This window comes from Pelodiscus sinensis, chromosome 2, assembly GCF_052426305.1.
Source record: "Pelodiscus sinensis isolate ZL-2025 chromosome 2, ASM5242630v1, whole genome shotgun sequence".
Classification (NCBI taxonomy): domain Eukaryota; kingdom Metazoa; phylum Chordata; order Testudines; family Trionychidae; genus Pelodiscus; species Pelodiscus sinensis.
This window is the reverse complement of record NC_143053.1, coordinates 115,141,080-115,167,726: the sequence shown is the minus strand read 5'-3', so window position 1 is coordinate 115,167,726 and position 26,647 is coordinate 115,141,080. Positions and strand designations below refer to the sequence as shown.

Genomic DNA, 26,647 nt, shown 5'->3' with positions numbered 1-26,647 from the left:
ACAGTTTGAATGTAGCGCAGTGCGTCTAAGCACAGTTGTACCTATGCACTGGAACTTCTTTCCTGAAGTTCCCTGCATATCAGTCCTCAGCAGGGACACAGCAGGAGGTGCATAGCTGGCAACATCTTGGATTTTTTTTATGCTGTTAGTAATTGTGTATTCTGTTTAGCATTCGGGACCCTAATCAGGATTGAGACCCTATTGTGTTAGGCTCCATACAAAGTGTATGCCTAAGTACAACCACAGCAAGTGTAGTTTATACTGTCTTTCTTGAGCTAACTTTAATTTAGCTAGCTCGGCTCCTGGAGTAGCAAAACTGCAGCTGTGCATGCTTAGCATAGTCTAGCCCTTAAAGTAATAATCCAGGATCCCTGGTGGGTTTATACAGCCTGTACTACTTGCAGCTTCACTGCAACGGGATCTGAGCCAGTTAAATGAAAGCCAGTTTGGATTCAACAGCTTAAATGGCAATTGCTCTCTAGATACACCCACAATGTGAGACAATTTGCTCCAAGGGAACTAAATAATGTTCTAGTTTAATATCACTGTGTATTATATTAATTCAGACAAAAAAGATCCAACGTACTCTCTCTAATTTCTGTAATTATTGATCAGGTCACACTCACCTCAGTTGCTTGATCTTGGGAAGCTTTCTCATTAATAATTAACTCTCTCATGGCTGATATGCTTTCCCTGTGTTTCTGTAACTAAATATTTACTGTGATTAAATTATATGTGAGAGAGAACTTCTGCCACTCAAGTATCATTCATTTGTAGCACAAACATCTTAGAAAAAACTATCAATCATGCAAGCAAATTCTGAGTGGAGAGACTCTGTACAACAACAACAACAACAACAACAAAATACAGCCTTATAAATGATGCACAGAGCCTGAGTGTAGTACATTATTTATATCACTTTAGTATCCACAGAAGGAAGCACAGCTATCAAATATATACCATTTATTTTGTTCAGATTTTTGTATCATGCCCATCCTTGTTTTCATTCAACAGTTTTTATCACTTCCTATTTTATGCCCCAGTCCATGCACTTATCTTGGGGAGCAGCTGCATGGAGACAATTGCAGGATATGGGCCTTAGGGATCAAGCATGCCTAAGTCCCCATCTTTGCCCCTTTTGGAGGCAGCAACTACGTATTGGGACACTAGTAGGAAACAGTCCTAGCAATCAGAAGAGCTCAAGGACTATAATTCTGTTCAGCCTCTGCATAGGATGCACAAGTGGGGAATGCTTCTGGAACCCACCTCTCCTCTGGAGCTGGCTAGAGAGCTCTTCCTTAATTTTTAAATTTATTTTGATGTTCATATCCATCTTCCTTTCTTTTCTTCAGACAGAACACCAAACCAGGGTGCATTAATGGGTGTTTTATAGCAGTAATAGAGCGCAGCAACTGACATTCCATTTAAAGAAATTGAGTTCCTGCTGCACTGTCATCTAGCAATAGTTGGTATCAATACAAGGGCATTTTCAGTCTGTAAAATAGTATTTTGATAAAAAAAATATTTATAAGGTGGTATCCAGAATGAAATGGGGGAATCAGAAGCCAGGTTCCCAAGATAAGTCAGTTTAGCCAACCCCATTCAAGGTTAAATGGCAGAGCAATATGATACCATTTAGAAACATATATGAGTAAGTTCCACCACTGTGCAGCACAAGGTAGGATAGCAGGATTTGTAAATGCATCAGTGCATCATTTGTCAGTTCCCCATCCACATTACTGACAATGGACCTTGAATGTTTCACCACAAAGGGCGTGGTTCTAGCTCCTCCTAGTGGATCAATACAGAACATATGGACACTGCACACAGTATTGGTACACATAGTAATATAGGGCAAGGAATTTGCCATTTGCCCCCTTTCTTTAGAGTAAATGAAATGCATTGCTTGAGTTGCTCTTGGCAGTCTTCAGTAGCCAACCATTTGTCAGGTTGCTGAGAAAATGGATTCTACTGTATAAAATATTTTGATTGGAGTTTTGAAATACCTTCCAGTAGAATCCTCTTACTAATTTAAAAGGTGATTAACAGAGAGATATAATACCCAGACCTACAGCCAGAGGGCATTATTTTACTGAATGTGCCCCAGAAATTTGGAAACATATCTCAGCAGGAATTATAATTATAAAAAATGAGGGGGGAGGGATAGCTCAGTGATTTGAGCATTGGCCTGCTAAACCTAGGGCTGTGAGTTTTATCCTTGTGGAGGCTATTTGGGGCAAAAATTTGTCAGGAATGGTACTTGGTTCTGCTGTGAAGGCAGGGGACTAGACTCAATGACCTTTCAAGGTCCCTTCCAGTTCTAGGAGATAGGCAATCTGCATTAATTTATATATGACATTATAGGTAATGCCTCTTATTGGAATAATTCAGAATTAAATGGATAAGCTTTTGAAATTAGCACCTTTTTCATCAGGGACCAAACAGAGATTTAGACCCTGATGAGGACAGTTTGAATCTCAGAAATAATTTTCATAGTCATTCCCATAGAAGACATCACCTAATGCTGTGTTGTTATTTTGTGGAATCTCTCTTTCTTCTTGGGACAGCCTGGATTGGCCAGGAGCCTCACTTCTACCTTCATCAAGAATTAGGAAAGATCTACCTCTTTCTCCAATGTGTTCTTTTTAAGGGTGATGTTCTTCATTTTTTCTCTTAGCTCAGTAATTGTTTGATTCTTCTTGGAATATTCAATGGCAGAATGACTATCCATGTCCTAGTAAGCGCAACAATAGGACAGAATTAACAATGTTTAAAGAGTCAGACTAAAGATATTTACCAGGTCTGCTTGAGGTCTGTTCAGAACTATCAGTTTCTGAACTTGTTCCCTAGGTCAGATAGTGCTGGAATATTAATATTGCTGTTCAGTGACATATCCAGAGATAGTTCTGATTGATTTTGGAGGGAACCACATCTAGAGGTCCTTAGCTGGAAGTCCACCCATGGTTTTAACTATGTAACAGCAATATCTTGTGATCTGCACTGACTGATCGTTAGTTTCCAGGTGGAATGTAAGGTGTCTGTTTTAACTTATAATACCCAAAATGGTTTCGAGCCCCCTCCTGTTGAAGCACAACCTCAGCTATGATCAGCAGAAGTTTTTGTAGCTAGAGATCCCTGACTTCAACAGGAAGGGCCTGCTGACTGCATGAGTTCCATGAGGGAGCTGTGACTGCAAAACTCACTTTCTCCCTTGGTTTATCAGAGCACAAACTTGTGAAAGTTCCAGGCATGCTATAAAGGACCATCTTTTTTTTCTTCCTGTTTGGGAAACATGGCTTGAAAGGCAGGAGGTTAGTTAGGATTACTGTGATGGGAAAACATAACCATGCCAGTGGTGGGAGATTCAGTTTATTATATATAATTACTTCAGTGTTACCTCATCTGTTATAAAAATTCCTAGTGGACAGTTGGAATAAGAAATACATAAATGATGGAAAGAATGAATTAAGGGGAACAACAATAATTCTCTCTCCCTCCTAAAGACTTCACAAGTATTTGGGTGTGATTAAAATTGAAGGGTAGGCTTGAAGTCAAAGTGGGAGTCATTCTCCTTTGAAATTTTATGTGTGCATTATTTATTTTTATTACAATAATAACTACATGCCCACCATGCAAGCCAAGGTACATATACTTAGCAAGACATATTCACTGTCTCAAAAATAGCATGATAGGAGTTTTAAAATACCTAAATGGGTGTTTCAAGAAGGAGGGAGAAAAATTGTTCTCCTTTACCTCTGATGTTAGAACAAGAAACAATGGGCTCATACTGCAGCAAGGGAGATTTAGGTTGGACATTAGGAAAAACTTCCTAACTGTCAGGGTGGTTAAATAGTGGAATAAATTGCCTAGGGAGGTTATGGAATCTCCATGTCTGGAGATATTGAAGAGCAAGTTAAATAGACATTTATCAGGGATGATCTAGATGGTGCTTGGTTCTGCCAAGAGGGCAGGGGACTGGACTTGGTGACCTCTCAAGGTCACTTCCAGTTCTAGTATTCTATAATTCTATGAAAAAGCTTTCCATCCAATTGCACAAGACAATCGAAGGGATGGGGAAATGGAATACTTTTCCCATTTGATAGATGGGAACTGAGGCATACAGAGAGTAAAGACCTGGCCTTGCAACTAATTGGGCTCGTCTACACTGGCCCCTTTTCCGGAAGGGGCATGTAAATTTCATGAGTCGTAGTAGGGAAATGCGCGGGGGATTTAAATATCCTCCGCGGCATTTAAATAAAAATGTCCGCCGCTTTTTTCCGGCTTTTAAAAAAGCCGGAAAAGAGCATCTACACTGGCCCCGATCCTCCGGAAAAAGTGCCCTTTTCCGGAGGATCTTATTCCTACTTTGAAGGGCACTTTTTTCCGGAGGATCGGGGCCAGTGTAGATGCTCTTTTCCGGCTTTTTTAAAAGCCGGAAAAAAGCAGCGGACATTTTTATTTAAATGCCGCGGGGGATATTTAAATCCCCCGCGCATTTCCCTACTACGACTCATGAAATTTACATGCCCCTTCCGGAAAAGGGGCCAGTGTAGACGTAGCCATTATGTGTGGTTGCAGCAGTATTCCAATGCCAGGCTCTTCAGGGAGGTACTACATGAGCTCACAACTGCCACTACATGCAATTGGTTGAAGGATCAGGACTCAGTGACTTGACCAATGTCATATAGATCTCCTGAATCCCAGTCCAGTTTTGCAGGATTTGACTCCACTTTCAAAGTTGTCCTTTGTTCTGCTCTGAATTTGTAAAAAAGGGCTTAAATAAAAACTCAAAATATAAAAAAAAAATATAGACCTATTAAAAAATTAAATGATTAAATAACAAACATATCCCATCTAGGAATTGCTAGTAATGTTGTTGTACATCATGAAGCAGCCATACAACTGAGGAAGAATTCATCATTCCATCGACTCTTGGGTTTCACATGTTATTTATTCTTTTTCAAACACTGAAATAAAGTGAGTTCAATATCAGTTTTAAATTGTCCATTTGTCTATTTTTCTCTCTTCTCTTTTTCCATGGGGCTTGTAGCTCTTCTGCCATGAAAGCAGGCCATACAACTTTAAAGTCTTCAGTATTGTTTGGATAAAATAGGCTAGTGCTCCATTTCCTGAACATGCAACATACTGTATTGTTAATCATTATTAGCCTGTTTCCCATTGACTCAAATGGACACTGAGTCAGGTCCTGGATGAGAGGGAAGACTCAAGACTTCTAAACTCTCCCTATGATACTGAAAGAAGAAAATTACTGAAACGACTCTATATAATTCCATGGTATGCCCATATCTTGAATACTGTGTACCGATGTGGTAACCTCATCTCAAAAAAGATATATTGGCATTGGAAAAGGTTCAGAAAAGGGTAAAAAAAATGATTAGGGGTTTGGAGCGGGTCCCATCTTTAGAGAGATTATAAAGACTTGGACTTTTCAGTTTAGAAAAGAGGAGTCTAAGGGGGGATATGATAGAGGTCTATAAATCATGACTGGTATGGAGAAAGTGAATAAGGAAAAGTTATTTACTTGTTCCCATAACATAAGAACTAGAGATTACCAAATGAAATTAATAGGTAGCAGGTTTAAAACGAACAAAAGGAAGTTTTTCTTCATACAGCATACAGTCAACCTGTGGAACTCCTTGCCAGAGGATGTTATGAAGACCAGGACTTTAACAGGGTTCAAAAAAGAACTAGATACATCCATGGAGATTAGGTCCATCAGTACTTATTAACCTGGATGGGTAGGAATGGTGTCCCTAGCTTTTGTTTGTCAGGGGCTGGAAATGGATGAGAGGAGAGGGATCACTTGATAATTGCCTGTTTCTATTCACTCCCTTTGGGGCATCTGGCATTGGCTACTGTCAGAAGACAAGATATTAGGCTAGATGGATCATTAGTCTGACCCAGTATGGCCGTTCTTATGTTCTTAAAAAGTTTATCCCAAGGAATGTCGTACAGACTTCTGCTATCTCTAGTAAGATTCAAATGGAGTATGTCAACATACAAACTTGGAGTGTGTGGTAGCAGAGTCCATTTAGCAAGTTAATGCACAGCAGGCCAATGTGAATCACACTCTAACTTTCTGCACGTTAAATAGCCATGTAGGCAAGCCCCACTTTTACACGCATAGGTTCTGCTCTTGCAATGTGAATTGTATGGGTGAATGCCTGCACCCACCTTGATCTCTGTGGGTTCTGCCCACATGTTGCTCAATGAAGGATTGGAGCCTTAGGAAGGACAATGGAAGGAATAAGCTATTTTACACCATTGCATCTAGGGAAGGAATCCAAGTATTTGAAAGGTGTTGTTATTTCACAGTCTATAGAGGAGGGATGAAATCTGAGAGATTTCAAAGGGGCTAAGTTTCACCACAGTTCTTGGCACGCTGTGAAACTTCCCACATCCATTTGTGTACTGGCAAGACCTTTTCTCATTTCCACAGCTATAAACCGTTAAAATGGCAAAAGAAAACAATATTCAGAAATTTCTATTTGCAAAATGAAATAGTCACCTTTCCGAGGGATTCAAGAGAGAACCATCCTTGGACCCCGTGGAGAATTTTCATCCCATTCCAACAAGTCCATTTGTTATTTATTGTAAATTCTGCCAGTATGTGTAATTTTACACAATTCCTTAGTGAAGTCAGCATTTTCTGTACTACAGACCAGTGTCTCTGCTGCATCTGGTCAATGCAAAGTACAGCAAGGATGACGTAAGTGAGCCAATCTGCAGCTCCCTGACGGTCAGTCTGGCTGTGTCCCAGTCCTAGCCCCTGATGTAGTTTACAGCATCCTGATAAGTGTTAGGAATCTGTGTGTCCTGGGACAGGTTAGGAGGCTTGCAGATGCAGGGCTGGTGTTAGGGCAAGCAGGCAGGGTGACTGCCTAGAGCTCCATGCCACAAGGAGCCCTGTGAAGTTAAGTAATATGCCCGAGCTCTGCTGCCCACAGCTCAAATCCAAGCCCAAGCCCTAAGGTTTAGGGCTATAGCCTGAGATTAAGGGAGGGAGTCACTTTTTTAAAAATCCAAAGATAGCCATCAGCACAAAAAAAGGCAGAAAAACACTGTTGTAAACCAGTGTTTCTCAATCAGTGATACGAGTACCCTTAGGAGTACTCGAGAGAAGTCTGGGGGGACGTCAACACAATTGAAATTTGGAGAAAACTGATTTTTGTTTTAAGTTTCAGCGCTTTATTATTTTTGTACTTTTTACACCCAAATATTTCATTGCCCGCCTGGCTACGATTAAGTTGTTTAAACAAATGTGTTGCAATGGTAGAAAAAATGTTGTGCGTCTGAAAACTGTAGGTACCGGGGGTACTTATAATTATTTTTTTAAAAAGGGTGCTTTATAAAAACGGTTGATAAACACTGCTCTTAACAATGCCAGTTTGTCCCAAAGAGTATGTCTGCAGTTGGCACGGGTCAGCTGACTAAAAACTGCAGTGTAGATGTCTGGGCTCAGGCCGGAGCCTGACTCTGAGACCCTGTGCGGGGGTGAGTCTCCTCACTTAACCTAAGCCCAAGCTCAAATGTCTATACACACTGCAAACTTTTGACCCAGGCTCTGAGACTTGATGCCATTTTTTTTTAGTGCTGTTTAAATGTACCATTTGTAAACAACTTCCAGCCAAGACAAGCCAGAGCATAGTAGAACTTTGGTCACACCTCCAATACACCTTCTCTGCCAAGCCATGGAGGAGAGTAGCAGCCAGTCATCCTAGTTCTACTCCAGCTGGAGGAATTTTCATCTGAGATCCCTTTTTGACCTCTGAGTGTTCTCACATGGCATAAGTGGGCTGAAGAGGGTTAGAGAATTTGGCCCTACATTTCCCACACTGTTATGTCTGACACATTCTTCTATTTCCAGTAGAAAATATCTATCAAGAAACAACATTCTTATAATTGCTGAGGAGTCACATGGATATCTAGAGCCCCACTCTTAATGGCAGGAACTAGCCAGCTGTTCCAGAAGTGGAGGACACTGGGAATTAAATTAAGGGAGCCAGAAGTAACAACAGAAAATAATCCTTCCCTGATCTGATGCCTGTTACTCATGCAAGCATGACTTTTGTGTGGCTAAACCAAGAATACTGTGCAGGTAGGTATGGCATACACCAGGAACATCGCTCAAAAATTTGAACTTATTGTTATCCCTATTTCAGCTCCACCAGTGTTAGCAACACTGAAAGTATTAATATATGCTCACCAGCAGCCTTTCTTAAGCAGCAGATCTTAGACACACATGCATTTGGTCTAACTGGCACAGCGCTTAAAATGCTGGCAGCAGCGTGGAGCCCAGTCTCACACTGGCTCTCAGCACCATTATGCTGGTGGAACTGAACTAGTGTTAGCAAAAACGTCCCAATTGTCGTTATGACCGTGAGGCTTACAGATAAGAAGAGGGCAATAATTAGATTTTTTTCATTCATCGCAGTCACAATTATTTTTCTTTTAGCGAGTGTGTGAGTGTGAGTGTGTATGTGAATTTAATGCTCATGAAAAGTGCTGTCTGACTCGGCCTGCTGGCAGGGGAGGCAAAGGGAGCAACTGCCCCAAGGATCAGCCATTTAAAGGGTACGGTGCTGTTGGCTGCTACCACTGCTACTGCAGACACGTTAGTGGCCAGAGTCTCAGGCGCCTGCTTCCAGAGCACTGCACAGCATACTGCACAGCCTCCATTGGCACACTCTGGATGGCACGCAGAGGGGTGGGCAGTGAGTTCCGGGTGGGCAGTGCGTTTCAGGTGGTTCTGAGGGCCGGCTGCCCTGCCCGGCCCCTCCTGCCCAACACCCTGCCTCTTCCTGGAGCGTGAAGCCTACCCACCCCCACCCCCTTGGACAAGATCCAGGGGCCCTGTGAGTCTGTTGGCTTGCCTGTGTCTGACTTGACCATCCTGAATAACAATGACTTCTCTGTATGTACAGTATAAATAAAGCAGAATACAGGCAGCAGCAGTGCATGTATCCTGACAGCATCCCCTACACATGCTCTGGAGAAACCACCTCTAGGAATGAGACAGTAATTCAAACCCCATGCTCATTCAGACTACTATGAAGGGTGCCAATGAGCTGAGGTAGTTTCTGTGATAGATACCTGTCCACTGGAACTGGATTAAAACCACCAAATTATTTCATATAGGCCACTGACTAGTCAACAGATGGTAGCTGACTTTGCTCACTACCTATGTTGGATGGATTTCCTGTTTGTCAGTGGAAGGGAGTAGTCTGAGTGAGATTTTGACAAGGTAAGCAATGCTTGTATTTCAGGAACATCTCCATCTTTTTTCCTTCTTTTTCTTGCCCTTCCATACATGGACAGAAAATATTGTTTTGAAGCCATCAACCTAGCATCACTTCCAAGCTAGCACTACCAACTTATCAGGTGAATGAGAGCTTAGCCACATAACTCTGGTTGATTATAGTTGTAGCGTGGAGTTAAAATAATAGGGGTTTTTGTTTGTTTTCAAGACAAATCTGAAATTTGTTTATTTTAAATGATTGGAAAAATACAGCAAGAGCGAATACCAGATGAGTAGCTCCGAATTGATCTGAAATCAGTGCCTAACACCTGTGTAGATAGGGCTGTTGTGTATTACCTGGCAGGTAAGAAGTCCCTCTGTAAGAGCCAGAAGGCTGCGAATTTTAGATAGAAGCTGAGATGCTCTCTGCACATATGGAGAACTGAAATGGTCTTCTTCACTATGGAGGTTTTTCTGGGTTAAATCAGAATGCATTGACTTCATATCCTGTATGGACACATTGGGGTCTGTCAGATTACTGGACAAAGGCTGCTTCCCATATGAAAATGCAAATAGTATGCATAACTAGTGTTATCAAAGAAAAGCTACATGCAACATAGGATTCTCACCAGTACTTATCATTTATAAGATAAACTTCAGAGTGAAATCTGGGAGCTGAACATGAGTACATGATTCCGTCTTCTTAGATTTTACAATAATGCTTTGAATACTTCAGGTTCTGACACAGATCTCCCATATGACCTTTTGGAGCATATTCCTATTTACCATAAATACCTCCCAGGGAAGGGACTGTGCCTTCTTTATTTGGAAAATACCTGGCACACTATATATGTTGGGGAACCTTAGGGAAAGGGAGCTTTCAGTCTCCACAGAACAGGCAGTGTGTCTCTCCTACTCAAGATACATCAGGAGATCTGTAGGGCCACTCTGCTGGATTCACACAGCAACAGAAAGGTGAAACATTCATGCAAAAGTCCAGAGGTTCCTCAGTATTCCTATTTCTCCCTGATTCACCTAGTAACTGCTCCTGTTAGCTCCCCACTTGTGCCTAGATCTGGACCTCTGAGAGTTTGACAGCACAGAGCTGGAATCTGCATGAGATACTGCAGGGAAATCCCAAGGGGTGGGAGAAGGTAGGAGGAGGGTGACCTAGTCATGCCAAAATCTGTACACAGGTTTCTGTAGCTGAATCTCCCTCCTTCTGACATAATTTGTTGGAATATATTTGGTGTGCACATTCCATTCTTTCTTCTGCTTCATGTGGAGATGGGAGATGGATGTGGACACACTTATTTTCCCACTTTTAATTTACTGTACACTCCAAATTACAAATGGTAAAATGTATCTTAATTCTATTCACTCAAATGTTTGTGAGAGCCACTGTATTAGACATATTTCCCAGCTTAGATCCCAATCCAGCAAACCATGTAAACATAGGCCTATCTTTGAACTGTTGGCATAGTTCCATATACTTAAAGATAAGCACATGCTTAAATGCTTTTTTCAGCTAGAAGTCTTAGTACTAAGTCCTGTTCTTGTACTTCTTAGTCAGAATCCGCATCGGAATCAATTGGCGTTTTGAATAAGTAAGGAATATCATCTGTATACATGAAAGCATAACTGAAATTAAATGACATGAAAGAAAGAAATGCTATTGCTATGATAAAACATTCTTCTTAGAAAGGACGGCACATGTCCCAACATACCAGAAGAAATCTCCCCAGAATGTGCATTTTCCACTCTATTTCTTCTTCTTTCTTCCTTAGTTCTTCCTTCTGTATGCCAATTTTATGTCGGAGTGTCTGGATCATTTGATATTGCATCTGCTCCTAGCATGAAGACAGCAGAATTAAAGAAGAAATCCTCATATGCTGCTTACATCTCTGCTCAATGCAAAGACTCATTTACTCAGACCTATACTCCTACCTTTCACTGAGAAAAGAAAAGAAAAGATAGAACAATACTACTTGTTAGGGGACCATAACTCTCCCCACTCCCTGAACATACCATATATACTCGAACATAAACCTTTTTGTTCATAAGCAGATCCACTACCCCAAGTTCCAGAAAAAAAAAAGTTAAAAAGTCAATTACGCGTTTACAAGCCAATTCTATATCGGCAGTCTACAAACTTTTGGTCCTAGCTCATCAGCATAAGCTTCCACCATGTCAGGATGTTTTGTTTACCTGAAGCATCTGCAGGCTCCCAGAGTTTGTGATTCGCTGTTTCTGGCCAACAGAAGGAGCAGGGAGTGGCAGCCAGCATGACCCCACGGCTCCCACTGGCTGCTGTTCACTGTTCCCAGTCAATGGGAGCCGGAGGAAGCAGCGTGGGCTGAAGGATGTGCTGGCTGCAGCTATGGAGCCTCTCAGTTCCCATTGGCTGCTGTTTGCCATTCCCAGTCAATGGGAGCTAAGGAATGCAGTGCTGGCCAAGAATATGCTGGCTGCCACTTCCTGACACTCCTGTTGACCCAGAAAGGTGAACAGCAGCGACTGAGAGTTGAGAGCCTTGGTGCCCACAGACACTCCAAGTACATTAAATGTCCGGGAACGTCAGCGGTTTGCCATGCTGCAAACTGAAGTTTGCCAACCCCCTCAAGTAGAAAAAAAATATGATGCACAATGACCTGATTATAAGCTGACTCCCACTCTTTACAGTGTGATCTTTTTACCAAAGGAATTTGGCTTATGATCATGTATATATGGTATGCATTTTGAGCACCATATTCATTTCAGCGAGGGATTTTAAATATATAATTAGTACTCACAACCACAATATTCAGACTGTAAAAAGTAAGTTGCATTTAGCACCTATCTGTGACTTTCATTTTATGCAAGCAGTCGTGTGTGTTTGCTATGTGCGATTTGGGTTAAATTCACCTTTATACAGAAGCAAATCAAGGCCTGTGTATCAGTGAGGTCTGCAAACTAGATCTTAAATGGGGGCACTGAGATTCTGTGGAGGGGTGAATTTCACCCCTGTCTAAAAAAGTTAAGGAAAAGCATGTGGTGGCCACTGAGGCTCTGTCTACACCCTGCAGTGTAGACATAGCCTGAGTGTATGAACTACCTAGGTTCTTACACTTTTTACAGTGCTACAGTAGGTCAAGGATTCAACGTGTATGCAAATACCTTTACTATTTGCGACTCCCTGACTTTGTCATATTGCTCTTTCCACTTGGCAGTTTCAAGCTGGAGGAAACGATTTTGCTCTCTGTCTTTCACTATCTGTTGCTGAAGCTCTTGGTTCTCTATTTTGAATGCAGTAATCTGCTGTTGCATTTTCTCTGTCTCAGCCCGCTCATTTTCAGATTCTGTTTGCAAGATTTTAATCTGAGCAACCAGCTTGTTATAACTGGACTCCAACTTCTGCATTTCTGCCAGCCTGTCGTCCTTCTGTCTCTGAAGTTCTGCCTGAAGGGACAGGAGTTGTTTTTCGGCGTTCTCCTTTTCTTCTCTTAGTCTGTGCAAGGCAGAAGTGGCAGTTTTGACCTCATGCTCCAGCTTTTGTTTGAGATGTTGAAGTTCTTGTATTTCTTTCTCTCTCCTGCGTAGAATCTGATCCATCTGTAAGCACTGGGTCATAGATTTGGTCTTCAACTCCATCTCTGTCTCATGCTTTTCCTGAAGGAGACTATAATCAGTTTTGAGTTTTTCCAACTGCAGCAGCAGGACTTTTCTTTCAACCCCAGCTTCCTCAAGATGCTCCCTGGCAGTAGATAAAGCCTCCTGCACATTCTTCAGGCAGCTGTCAGTCTCAGATTTCTCCACAGTGATCTTGTCCTTTGCTTCAATCAGATCTTCAATATTCTTCTTCAGCTTGTTTATGGTGTCTATAAAATGCTGCTGCTGGACAATTTCCATCTCTAGCTGTTTAATCTTGGTCTCCATAGAAATATTATCATAGTAAAGATCCATGATTTGGGTCTGCTGTTTCTTCTGGGCCTGTTCTACCTTCTTCATGACCTCACCTAAGTCCATACCCTCCTCTTCAAGCAGCAGCTTCTCTATTTCTTTAATCTTTTTCTCCAAAAAAATATTATCATACTGAAGATCCATGATTTGGGTTTGCTGCGTTTGCTGATCCTGTTCTAATCCCTTGATGACCACATTCAAGTCCACATCTCCCACCTGGACCAGCCATTTCTCTGGGCCAGGCTCCGAGTTTTTTGTCTCGTCCATATTGAAGGATGCTTCATATGGACAGAGGCTGTGGTTGCTTGCATTATGAGATAGGAGAATTCCTTTACTATCTGTGTCCCCTTGTGTGCATTCTTCTTGACTATTGAGTGACTTCTCAGAAGGATGGAATAAAGCCTTCTCAGATATACATGCTCCCTGGGGACAACCACAATCTCTTGTCAACTTATTAGAAAAATAAATACACTTGAATTGACTGGCTGTGATTGTCTGCCTTATTTGACTAGTTCACCTTAGGATAATTTTAATGAGTTCCATTTACTGTAAGAGAACCAATATTGTGGCCATTCTACCATTCCAAACAGGAGTTCACATCCTGCCATCTTTGGTTGGTTTTCCCTACTCATACTACATTTGCATTAACTTAAATGGAAGTATTACTTATGGGAGAACCAAATCAATCTGACCTAGGAACTACAAAGCAAGCAAGCGAACAAGCAAACAAACAAGATTAATAAATAAATATAAAATTTTAATACTCTTTTTATAGTATTTTTTATTCTGAAATGATTAACAACTCATTTTTAATGGCAAAAAGTTAAAATTGCTATAAATTGAAGCAGATTTTTTCCCAATGAGAAATAGGTTGCTGGGTATTTTCCTGGACTGACAATGAATAAAAAACAGCATCTCTCTAGGGCCCTGGTCCTGCAATAAAACTCGTGGTCATTGTGTTTGTGCAGAGCCCCAAGGAAATGAATGGGGCTCAAAGGGATGTCCTTGTAAGTTTGGGTCCTCAACTGTGACGAGCTCTCATCTTAAAACTCCCATCTTAAAAACTCAAGTCATCAGTCACAGCTATTGCACTGGCTAGCATGAATGTAGAGACAGAAAACATTTAAGAGAAAAAGGCAAACAAGAACACAGATGAAAAGTGACTTTCACTGATCCATTCAACAATGTACGTGTTGAATTTTTGTATGCACTGCATAAGGGAGATTTCACTCAATGATGGGTGCAGCTCAACCAAAAGAGAAATTAAGGGCCAATTTCTTCTGTCTGTTCCCTTGAGTGACCCCATTGACTTCAGTGGAAGAGAGCAGCTATGCCTAGCATGAGAAGGCCCTGATTCTTGATTTAGAGTTCCCAGATACTATAATAATAAAACTAATACTAAACTGGAACAGAATTTGACCAACACATTTTCACTTTTCAACTTATTTAAACTAAAAATCTCTTCTCCTTGTTGCATATCTGTGGCTAAACAGATAGAAAAATTGTAAATAAAAGGCATCTCACAGACTCAGGCAGAAGGCTGCTGCCAACACTTTCCTCTTTGTTGCAACCATGCATTAAGTTGCTCTTGATATTTTCTTTGAGGAGCCTATTTGATTGCATCAGAGCTCGAATATATTCTATGTTTTCATTCAAAGAGACTGGAGAAATATCCTTCAAGTTGTCTGCACAGTCAATGTATTGTTCAGTGGCTGTCTGCCAAAAGAAGGCAAGTGTTTGTAAACTAAATAGGAACATCAGTGAAAATATACACTCTCATAATATTCAGAGCTCAGTTAATTCAATAGGCATTTCTACTGTAGTATCAAGGGGGGATTTAGAATACATCTACTTTGCTATTAATCTACATCTGCTTTGTTATTAATAACATCATATACCAGGTACACAGCTAACCCACAGAGACTACTACTAGGAATGCACAGCATTTCAAATATCACCACTCGCTGTAATAGGGAACATCATTTTCATCAAAATGTCTCCACTTTCTTGTGGGAAGGAGTTTGATATCTTACCATATTTCCTTCATGACTGGCTGCTTTGCCAGCCACGTTGAAGTTGTCCTCTCTGAAAACTAGTTCTTCAGTAACAAAACATGGATTTTTCTTAATTAAAGAGCCTGTGGGTTGGGTGAGAAAACAGGACACTTCTTTTATGGGGGATTCCTTAACAATGCACTCCAGCAATGACTCCCCCATTATCACAAATGAATCTTCCAGAGGTAACAATTCTTTTGCCAGTAAAACTTTCTCATTCTCAGTTTCCCATGGTGCTTCTTTAATCAAGTTTTTCCCCATAATGGAGCTTCTCTTTGACTCATCCAGCATTTTGCTTTGTTGTGTTGATTCTCCTTTGGATAATGATTCCTCCCGGGGGAAGAATATTCTTTTATTATCGGAGGATTCCTTCCAGTCTGTTACATGCAGAGACTCCTTGGTGTTAAGGCATGTTCTTGTATCACATGACTGTCGCCAAACTTTCCGTGAAGAGTCTTCAGAATCTGCACACAGGATGGGATTGAATAAATAGATTGGAACTGGTTCATAGAACATTAATGGAAATATCATGCTTCAACTGAGAAGAGGTATGCTGTTCTGCTTGGGATTAGCACAATAGGGATATGATTTTCTTTCAGTTTACATGACTTTCTGATCAGAAATAACCTAACCTGAACATGATGCATCTGCATGAATGCTCACACCAGGGACTAGGTTAGCACACTCCAATTTCAGCCCTCAGATACAAGTGTGCAATATCCACTGAAATCAATGTGCATGTGAGGGCAGAATTTAGCCTATAATGTTGGACAATAGTGAATGGATGATGCAAAAGAATTAGCATGCTTTGGACTGGATCCTGGCTTCCATTATGCTGGTATTTTATACTGGAGCAAGTAGCAGTGCAGAATCAATCCTAATGCTCAAATGCTCTAATGCTGACTTGCATGCCACGGGCCAGATCCTTAGCTGATATACTGTACATCTATGTAATTCCATTGACTTTAGTGAAGCTATGATGATTTTCATCAACTGGGGATCTGGGCCAGCAGCCTCATGAAGGGATAGTGTGCCAGCCAGTGGGTGTGTGCAACCCCCACAGAGAGCTAAGCACATATGCTGCTGTCCACAGCAAGTGCTAGTTGGGTGTGCATGCTGCTCCGGTTCACAGGAGTTGGGAGCAGCAGGTTGTGGCAGCCTATTCTGAGTCATCAGTGAGCCTGCACAGACCGAAGGTCTGACAAGTCCAGAACAGCTGTGAGGACCAAATTCTCTCATTCTGGTGTCACTGTGAATACAGAGGAAGGGAATTGATTATTCACTGCAATTTACAAGTGAAATTTGTGGGTTGGAGAATTGACTATGGACCTCATCATTCTTCTCTAGGGGTATGTCTACACTTGCCCCCTACTTTGAAGTAGGGAGGCAAATGAAGCATACTGAAGTTGCAAATCAAGCCCGGGATTTAAATATCCTGCACTTGATTTGCATGTTCCCAGCCGGGCGCCATTTTAGAAATTCACTAGCCCGAAGTAACTGCCCTCGTCTACACATGGCAGTGAAATGGGAATCCGATTTAAAGCCCCTAATTTGAATTAGCTGGTAAACCTCATTGCAGAAGGAATGCACCTTAGAGACCAACAAAACATGTAGATAGTATCATGAACTTTCGTAGGCACAGCCCACTTCTTCAGATGAATGAAGTAAGGGGCCCAGGGTACAAATAAATAGCAGAGAAAGAGAGGGCATGGGGAGGGAAAGAGAAGGAAAAAAATCTTGTCAGTTAGAGCAGTGTTTCTCAATCAGTGGCACGAGTACCCTTGGGGTACTTGAGAGAAGTCTGGGGAGTACATCAACACAAGTGAAATTTGGAGAAAACCGAATTTTTGTTTTAAGTTTTACAGCGCTTTATTATTTTTGTACTTTTTACACCCAAAAATGCCATTGCCTGCCCAGCTATGATTAAGTTGTTTAAACAAATGTGTTCCAGTGGTAGAAAAAAATTGTGTGTGTCTGAAAACAGTAGGTACTGGGGGTATTTACAATTTTTTTTAAAGGGGTACTTTATAAAAAAAGGTTGAGAAACACTGAGTTAGAGCATCTTTCCTAAATGAGGCTAATAGAATGTTCTGTAAATACCCAGGACGTAGCTTTTGATGTCCTAGGGTGTGGAATGTAGCAGCCCATCCAGTTCAGGTCTTCATTCAAACCTTGATTACAGGTGTCACATTTTTAAATGAAGGTAAGTTCTGCAGCTTCTCTCTCTAGCTAGTTTTTTAAATTGCTTTGTAATAACATAGTCACTTTTAGATCCATTACTGAGTGCCTGAGCAAGTTAAAACCCACCCCTGCAGTAAACTCTGGAGCCAGCTCTGTCCACACGTCTGTACAAGTGACATTATCACAGGACCCAACCCCATTAACCACCACATCAGAGGCTAATACCACTGCATATCCACCAATGTGATCTATGCCATCAAGTGTCAGCAATGCCCCCCTGCCATGTATACTGGCCAAACTGGACAGTCTCTGAGAAAGAATTAACGGACACAAACCAGATATTCAAAATAGTAACACACAGAAACTTGTTGGGGAACATTTTAACTTGCCCGGGCACTTTTTGTTTTTTAAGTTTTTCCAGATACAGATTAACATAGCTATCCCTCTGAGACTATGGGTACGTCTAGACTACATGCCTCTGCCAACAGAGGCATGTAGATTAGACTACTCGGCATAGGAAAATGAAGTGGCGATTTAAATAATGATGAGGCATACCTGGGAGGTTGACAAATACCTTTGATGTTGACCACGGAGCGTGCAGACTACCGCGCTGAGCCGACAAACAGCTGATCAGCTCAGTGAGGTAGCCATTTAAATTTAAATGAAGCGGCGATTATTTAAATTGCCGCTTCATTTTCCTATGCCAGGTAGTCTAATCTACATGCCTGTCGCCAGAGGCATGTAGTCTAGACGTACCCTATGAAAGGATTGTTAAAGTTCTTTCTATTTCATGATTCACTGCCAAAGTGGAACATACTGTAAATCAGATTTTCCAACCCTGGCTCAAAAAGATGGTCTCCTTTGTAGAGCCTGCAGCCAGGATCCCTTTTCCTCCTCACATTCCGTATTTCATCCTGCAAACACAAGAAGGGGACGCCTTAACAATCCACCTCGCTTGGCTCTTCTGCAGGTAGCAGGGCTCCCCCACACATCACAAAAAGAGTCACTACACACAGACGATTTTTCTGTTTTCTCCAATAAGGGTGAACTACAGTGTATTTGCTTTTCCTAACCAAAGGTGAGCAACCATCATCATTAAGGTAACTAAACTGAGGCACAGAGAGGTTGAGGGTTAGATGCAGCTTTTAGGCACCACCCTTTGTATGGAGCAGTGCGTAGTTATAATGACTCACAGAAAAGAGCAATTCCTTGTTTCTGGGGTTAGGAAAGGCTGATACAGACTGAAAGTTCCCCCAATGCCAGCTCACTTATGCTGACTGGCATGTTGAATGGTGGTGGAGCTGCCAGTTAGCCTGCTCTGGCCACTCCGAGCTGACCTGTGTGGGGGTGAAGAAAACACTCTGGGCATGTAGCCCCTGCTTCCTCCCTCCTGTGCCTGAGACCAACAAGACATGGGGAAGCTCCACAGAGGTGGTGGCCATGTGGGAGGGTGTCTTTCACTCCTGCACAGCCATGTAGGTCAGGTCACACCACAAAAATATAGCAGAGCAGAAATTAGAATCCCGATTTTTGAACTCCAGGCTTCAGCTCAGTCCAATAATTTACAGCTTCCCCCCTGTTTCATTGGCTATCATAGTCTGTCTAGATATCGATGAGCTATCCATCAACACACTGAGTGTTTTTATCCTAACTGTACCCTTGTGAGATAAGGAAGGGTTGTTTTCCCCATTTCACAACTAGGGAACTGAGTCACAAAGATACTGAGTAATTGGTGCCAAGTCACACAGGAAGTCTGTGGCAGAGCCAGGAATAAAAACTGATCTTCTGAGCCCCAGCACAGTACTTTAAATATGCGATTGTCCTCCTGAGGGCGTGATACGTTTGCTAGCTGCTTGCAGATGCAGTGCAGCACCATGAGGTGCATCACGACTCCCATGAGTATGACAATGCTTTCCAGCACACCGGGCTCCATGCTCTCAGTGCTCTGACGTCCCTGCGGAAAATCAGGGCACCAAAAGGCATGAGCACACTGCGTGTCCCCTTTATCTCACGCGAGCGGGGAGGGACTAGAGAAATACCTTATGGGATGCAGTCAACATAAGTCCCTCTAACTACTCACGGCAGAATTTTGGACCCAGGAGGCACTGTAAGCACAGGCCCGACTGCAAAACTACCCATGGTGCCTCGTTCTTTGAGTTGACAGTAGGCTCCCTATTGGGGACGCCCTACTCTGGACAACATTCGATTCCTCCCCATACTGAGGACACCGACCTTTGCCTCCTCAAAACTGTGCCCAGAAACTGACCATGTTAAATTTGACCTTATCTCATAGTGTTGACATACCCCTGTTGACTCCAGCACTCCACCAGAATGAGAAATGGAGGTGGAGGCAATGGATAGCATCAGCTATCGACTTACAGTGTGAAGATACTGTGGCAAATAGATCTAAGTATGTCAACTTCAGCTGAAGGTGTGTAACTTAGATCGATGGTCTGCGGTTGTGTAGGCTAGGGGACAGAAACTGGTAGATGTTAAGGCTGGAAGTAATGTTGCCGCTCTCTACAGTGTATAGTTACTGGGCAGTAGTGTTTTAAATAGTTTGGGAGCCCTCTAGTGGACATTCCTCTCTTCTGTTTTTGAAGACAGCAGGACAGTGGTGTATATATGAAGCTAAGTCTTGACACTTGTATAAATACCTACAGAGCTATTACTTTGATAGGGTGAATCAGGTAGACTGCTCCGGACTCAGTGCTTTGGGAGGCCCCATGCTTCAGTGTGTGTGTGTAGTGCAGGGCTCAGGCTCAGTATCTGGCAACTGCAGCCATAGATGCCAACTCTGTAGGTGCTCCAGAGCTGGAGCACCCACCGAAAAATAATGGTGGGTGCAAGGCATCCCCCTATCAACACCTCTCCCACCCCACAGCACCTCCCGACCACCAGGCCTTGCAGCTCAGTGCCCCCCCTACACACTATGGATCAGCTATTTTGAGGTGTGAGGAGGAAATGGGGGGGGGTGAGGGAGTAGTGTGCTTGTGGGAGGGTGTAGAACGGGGTGGGAAGAGGCAGGGCAAGCATGGGACATTTGAGAAGGAGTTTGGAATGGGGGCAGGGCCTGGGCCAAGCCAGAGGCAACCCACCCCCAGCAGATTAGAAACACAGGCTGGTTTGTCCTGGGCCCTGTACCCCCCCTAGAGATGGCTTTGCACATATATTTTGTAATTACACTTATTTGTAACCCAGCTGTGTCTGTGTGGTTTCCTCATATTCCTAATGCTGCATAGGGAGCAGACATACCACTCTCAGAAAAACAGCTCACACAAAGCCATGGCCACAAGAACTTGCTTTACTGGGGGAACATATCGGTCAGGATACCAGCATGTAATTCCCAGTATGTAAATATTCATGGGATATTTAATTTCCATGTGAACTGATCCCAGAGGGGATGGGGAAATATAGAGATATCCCAAAGTTACTCTATGACATACATACCTCTGAAGCTCTATTGCTGCTTTCAACATTAAGAGAATCTTGGTGGGTGAACTTCAGAGAAGAATTGCAGAGGGAAATGGCATCTCCTTCACTCATTGTATTTAAAGGCTGCTGGGTAAAAGCATTGACCTTTGATTTACTGATTACTGACAAAGTTAAAGACTTTTGATAACCTTTATCTTTACCTATTGGATGATGAGGAAACATCTACAAATAAAAGATTGTAACCCTTTTAATTTCACTTAGCTTAAACCACTAACAATGCTAGCAAAAGGCTGGCCTCCCACCTTCATTTTTCTAATGCACCAACAAACAAACATCAAGCAGTTATGTATTAGTTTTTAACAGTGTTGTGGTAGCCATGTTGGTTTCAGGATATGAGAGAGACAAAGTGGGCAAGGTAATATCTTTTAATGGGCCAACTTTTCTTGGTGAAGCTTGAAAGCTTGTCTCTTTAATTAACAGAAATTTCTCCGATATTACCTCACCCGCTTTGTCTCTTGTATTGAATATTAAGAGATTATTATGACATATGTAGAGAAATGTGATCTGAAATGTGACTGAAAATTGGGAACTCCATTAGGTTCACTTGGAGCTTTGTTTGAATAAGATTTCATTAGAAGATTTTATTATACATTATATATACCAGTATATATAACAGAGACCACACAATCCACATTATGGTATGAAATAATGAGTGTATGAAAGTGTATATACATCTGTCTTTACAGAGTAGCAATTTTTACTCAAGAAAAACTTCAATGGGTGTCTATGAAATTCCTGCACCCAATATATATATCTATATATATTCATTCTACGAAGTACTCTCTCTATATATATTGTAGAGTAAACTCTTCAAAGTAGTAAGTAGTTATTCCTAGTAAGGTTTAAAGGACTTCTGGGAGTGATCCTGCTACTGATTTAGGTGCCTATATATAAGAATTCTGTAATTCAGGCCTGCCATGACCTCCAGAATAAAAGGCCCCTGCTTGTCCATCTTTCATTACAGGTCTTCTCAGTGATTGGGGTATCAGTTTAGAATAAGGAACAAGTAGAAGAACATTTGGAACCACAGTGGTATGGGTCAGACTCTTTTACCATAAAGAATCCATTGACCCAAGTCTCCTACTCTGAGGAAGTCCTAGAGTATGTCTACATTGCATTCCTCTTTTGAGAGAGGAATGCAAATGCATCTGAGCGAAATTGCAAATGAAGCGCAAATTTACAAATCTTGTGCTTCATTTGCATAATGGCATCCGGGCACTTTTTCGAAATACCCTGTTTAAAAAAACCAAAAAAACCTACTGTCTAGATAGGATTATTTAAAAAAAAAAAACCCTTCTTTCAAAATAACCCTTAAATCTCATTTTTTAAACTTCATTTGCAATGAAAGAGGAATGCAGTGTAGACATACCCTAGTATTTTGATAGCATGACATGACACGACAAAGTATTCTTTCCATTTAGAATCATCTATAACACAATAATTATGGCTTTAATCACTACACTAGAGTTTAGTTTTAGGGATGGATGAACTGGTTTGAATTAAAAAGACCTGGGATTTAATCCTAGCCTCTCTGAAGTCAATGGCTTCTTCTAGACTGTAGTGCTTTTCCGGGCTACTGGAGGTACCCCTGAAAAGCAACGCTATGTCCAAAGTACACGTCTGCTTTTCCAATTTTTTTTTTGAAAAATCAGACGTGCTCTTTCACAATCCCTGCAAACCTCGTTCTATGAGAAAGAAGGAATGTGTCGAAAGAGCATTTTTTTCTGAAATTTGGCACTGTGTGCGCCAAATTTCAGAAAAGCCTTGTTCGAAAATAAATCGGAAAAAGATACGCAATTTACGTACCACAAATTGCGTATCTTTTTCTGATTTACCAGTGCAGTGTAGATGTAGCCTATGGGAGTTTTGCCATTGATTTCAATTGAGCCAGTATTTTACCTAATTTTTAGACCAAACCTCTCCCTGACCCAATTTTCATTCATCTTTTACACTTGCTGCTCCTTGTTGTATCAAAGGCATAAAAGCAAAAATAACATAAGAAAAGGCTATTTTCACAGTATTTCTAGAAAGACTGAAAATAAACTTGCTGGAACTTTTGTGAGAGGGCCTGATTTTTGCAAACCAAAATATTTCAAATATTTCAGAAAAGAATCTGAACTTTGGAGCATTTCACTGATTTAATCTCCTTAAAGTTAACAGTTCTTAATATAACATGGGATGCCTTTCTTCTCCTAGGGAGAAAAATCTCTTAAGGAAATATCTGTTGTGATAATGATAATATCCTGCTTCCCTTTGTATTTTATGAGCTGTATTTAATCCAAGCTTATAGTTCTATTTGGTACTTTTTTAATAAAGGAGGGAGAAATTTGGGATCACACCTCTCTTCACTTCTCATGCTCAGTTTTTTCTAGGTTTTTAATTCGAATGTGCTCACATCTTGGATCCATTGAAATTCTTCTTACTTTCCACCCGCTGCTTCCCGTTCCCTCCTGGACCAGCTGTATATGGGATGTCTTGGCGATTGGCTGGTGTTCTTAGAAGTCCAGTTGGCTAGGATTCCGGTGACATCACAAAGACCCTCTATGACATTATAGATCCACAACCAATTCCCTACCTGAACAGCGTGGAGAGAAGAGGCAATGTACCTCTAGACTTATTTCACTTTCGAAAGAAGATATGCAAATTCAGTGGTAATTTGCACATCTTCTTCCGATTGCTTTTTCGAAAGACTTTTTTTTTTTTAAAAAAGCAAGCAGTTTAGATGTGGTTCTTTCAAAAAAAACCCTTGAGGAAAAATCTCTTCCGCAAAAGGTTTCTTGCGCAAAAACCCTGCAGTGTAGACGAAGCTTTATAAGAGCGGGATAAAGCCAAAGGTTCGACTTGGTCTCATATGGCACTTGTAAACGGAAATGGATTTGGGGATTTGTAACCTCCTCTGCCCATGGCCAATGACTCAGCTTATTATCCGCCCCAACTTATCTAGCACTAAATGCTACTAGTTCTTTTTTGATCTGAGGAAGTGGGTCTGGCCCACGAAAGCTCATCACTATCTTGTTAGTCTTTAAAGTGCTACATTGTCCTGCATTTTGCTACTAGTTCTTGACAGCCGTCTCCTAACCGTGTTCTAGAAGCCTGATTTCAACGTGCACAAAATAGTATCTGTACACACACACATTAATTTGTAGGCACAGGCTATACCAATTGCCTTTATTGATAAATGTACGGAGGCATATAAACATTGGACACGTAGACACTGCATGCATGTGGTTTCGATGTGCCTATGTACCCTGTCTGCCGTGCTTCTGTGTGGGAGACGTGTGCTGTTTGTGCACGTACTTGGCTCATGGGGAGTATGCCGCTGTGAATACGAGCTCGGTTTACAGTGCATACGCACGGGCGCTGCCTCAGCATGGGTGCGGAGCGGTCGCATCTCCGGCTTTTTTGAGCCTCTAGCTGTGCCGTACAGGCTGGTTCCGCGGGGGGCGGAGCTAGGTCAGCAGGCGACAAGCGGCGCTACCGGCAGCAGGGGCCGCGTGCGCGAGAGCTCGGCAGAGGAGGTCGGGCCGCTCCAGCGAAGGGACGCCGCGCGCGCGCAGCGCCTGGGCTCCCGCCCGGAGTCTACATAGCGCGGTGCGTGTCACAGCCGGGCCAAGCGCGTCGCTGCCGCCCCCGTGCACCGCGTGTGCGCAGGGTACCGCACACGGCGCGCCCCGGAGGGTGTGGCTGTAGAACACAGCACGGGTAGTGTATTCACTGCACACTATAGCACACGCTGGAGTGCACCGAACGTACACTGTGTGTGTGTGTGTGTGTGTGTGTGTGTGCGCGCGCGCACGTCTAGCACACCTGCCCTCACAGCAGTGATGGTTCACGGTAAAGTGTAGACTAAGAAACTGCCCAATGGGCTGTCGCATATATTGCCCATAAACACCCAGTATAGAATCTATCTAACACACTGTGTGTATGACACAGATTGCTGTCCCCTGTACATGGTGTGGAGCCCTACTGCAACAATGAATTACAGGAGGGAAATGATGAGGCGAACAGTTCCAGGGCAATTCGATGATGCAGAATCCTCAGACAGGTAAGGAGAAAATGGGCTGCCAAAATTGGTTTCAGATCATGTGACAACTCAGAGTGCGTTCCCCCCCAACTCACTCCCCACTTGTGTTTTTAAGAGCGTGTCAAATACTTGGGGGCAGTGTTGTGGGGGTGATGGTGGTAAGGTGGGGAACAAGATTTTTTTGAAAGAAACAGTTTTTTTCCCCCCTCCCCTTCTATTCTATCCCTAAAACTACTGCACTTTACAGGTGTAGTACTTCTCGTTAGGGATAGTCTTTCTGATGTAAGTGGTGTACTTACGTGAACAATTCTTTGTATATGTGTTGCAGGATTGGACCTTTATGACTAAAGGTACTTCTTGCCCATCAGCTCTTACATCTTTGTAGCATGGTTGTTGCTTCTTGGTCCTACAGAGACATTGTAATCCCATGTTATTTACTCCAGAGTTTATTACCAAAGCAATAAATACATTTTGGTGTTAAGCGATTAGTATTAGGGATGTAAGCGACTAGTCTACTACCTGATAAGGAAATGCTTATCTGGTAGTCGAGTAGGAATTCGACAAGTAGCTTCCCCCCGACATCCTTGCTGCCCAGAGATGCAGCAAGGGCGGGGAGCATGGCTAGGTGCTAGGGGGAGTTGGCTTAAAAGCTGGTCTCCCCCCCAGCACCATCTCTGCGGGGGGCAGGGGAGCCAGGGAGCAGCAGGGAAATGGGGACTGAAACAGTCCCAGTCGCACTGGTCCTACTGCTGCTTCTCTTCCTTTGGAATGTACAAGAGCTACCTGCAGCTCTTGCTCATTTAAAAGGAAGAGGCACAGAGGGGAACCTGTGCCAGCTGGGACTGCTTTGCTCCCTGCTGGCCTGGGTTCCTGCTGCCGCTCTCCCTTTGAAATGTACAGGAGCTGCTGCAGGTCTTGTACATTTCAAACGAAGAGAGATAGAAATATACAAGAACCAGGGGTGGCTATGGGTGGCTCCTGTACATTTCAAAGAGAGAGGCACAGTGGAATAGCAAGTGCCCCCCCTTATCGACTAATCGAGTAGCCAATGGAAATTCCGACTACTCGATTAGCTGATTAATCAAAATTTAACATCCCTAATTTAATATTATAAGTTAAGTCCAAGAACAAATAGGGACAGGGTGGGCTGTAAAGAAAGAGACGTTTTGGATCGCCAACTTTCCTGACCAGACATTTCAGACACCATTGCTGCATATGGCATTGGGTTGGGAATGTTTGCAACCTTAGAGACATTTTGGATCATTACAAAAGGGAAAAAAATCCATTAAACACACAAAATATGAATGAATTGAAAGAGGTGCTGACAGGTTAAAAATTAGATGTGAGAATATATGTAAAGTCTATTTACATTTTACTATTTGTGCTCTCTAGTCTCTTGTTTAAAGGGAGTTTTCAGGCAGTTCATCTTTGTGATTCTCCTGAATTGTTTTAAAGCGTGGATGAGACTGTTTTGACATTTGACATTCCCTCACTCTGTAAAACTTGTTGCTAGGGGATTTTGGTGGGCCCAAAGTATAAGTGGGTTTAATGGAACATAGTTCCATTAATGGCTATTTTAGCCAAGATGGTCAGGAATGCAACCTCATGTTCTGAGTGACCCTAAACCTTTAAGTGCCAGATGCTGGGATTGGATGATAGCAGATGGATCTCTCAATGATTGTTCCCTTCTGTTCA

At 42.3% G+C, this 26,647-nt stretch overlaps 2 protein-coding genes across 11 annotated transcripts in view; one reads left to right on the top strand and one right to left on the bottom strand.

The window, feature by feature from the left end:
• Nucleotides 1–23,425, bottom strand: part of CAGE1 (cancer antigen 1) — a 35,187-nt gene extending 11,762 nt beyond the window's left edge. For 2 of the 9 annotated variants that reach the window (XM_089776386.1, XM_089776392.1), the window contains exons 1-10: nucleotides 23,324–23,425; nucleotides 20,884–20,991; nucleotides 18,251–18,347; nucleotides 15,232–15,716; nucleotides 14,723–14,914; nucleotides 12,416–13,621; nucleotides 10,987–11,109; nucleotides 9,617–9,766; nucleotides 2,624–2,734; nucleotides 627–707 (exon numbers count right to left, since the gene is read on the bottom strand). In XM_089776386.1, coding sequence (XP_089632512.1) covers nucleotides 627–707; nucleotides 2,624–2,734; nucleotides 9,617–9,766; nucleotides 10,987–11,109; nucleotides 12,416–13,621; nucleotides 14,723–14,914; nucleotides 15,232–15,716; nucleotides 18,251–18,347; nucleotides 20,884–20,979 — 2,541 coding nt within the window. In that variant the 5' untranslated portion in view covers nucleotides 20,980–20,991; nucleotides 23,324–23,425. Of the gene's footprint in view, nucleotides 1–626; nucleotides 708–2,623; nucleotides 2,735–9,616; nucleotides 9,767–10,986; nucleotides 11,110–12,415; nucleotides 13,622–14,722; nucleotides 14,915–15,231; nucleotides 15,717–18,250; nucleotides 18,348–20,883; nucleotides 20,995–23,267 lie in introns of all 9 variants that reach the window. The other 7 variants (XM_089776387.1, XM_089776388.1, XM_089776389.1 and 4 more) reach the window with 7 other exon arrangements.
• A 927-nt stretch (nucleotides 23,426–24,352) lies between these two features.
• Nucleotides 24,353–26,647, top strand: part of RIOK1 (RIO kinase 1) — a 29,893-nt gene continuing 27,598 nt past the window's right edge. Inside the window, exons 1-2 of one of the 2 annotated variants that reach the window (XM_006138790.5) lie at nucleotides 24,353–24,519; nucleotides 24,862–24,973. In XM_006138790.5, coding sequence (XP_006138852.1) covers nucleotides 24,879–24,973 — 95 coding nt within the window. In that variant the 5' untranslated portion in view covers nucleotides 24,353–24,519; nucleotides 24,862–24,878. Of the gene's footprint in view, nucleotides 24,631–24,861; nucleotides 24,974–26,647 lie in introns of both variants that reach the window. The other variant, XM_025179343.3, reaches the window with a different exon arrangement.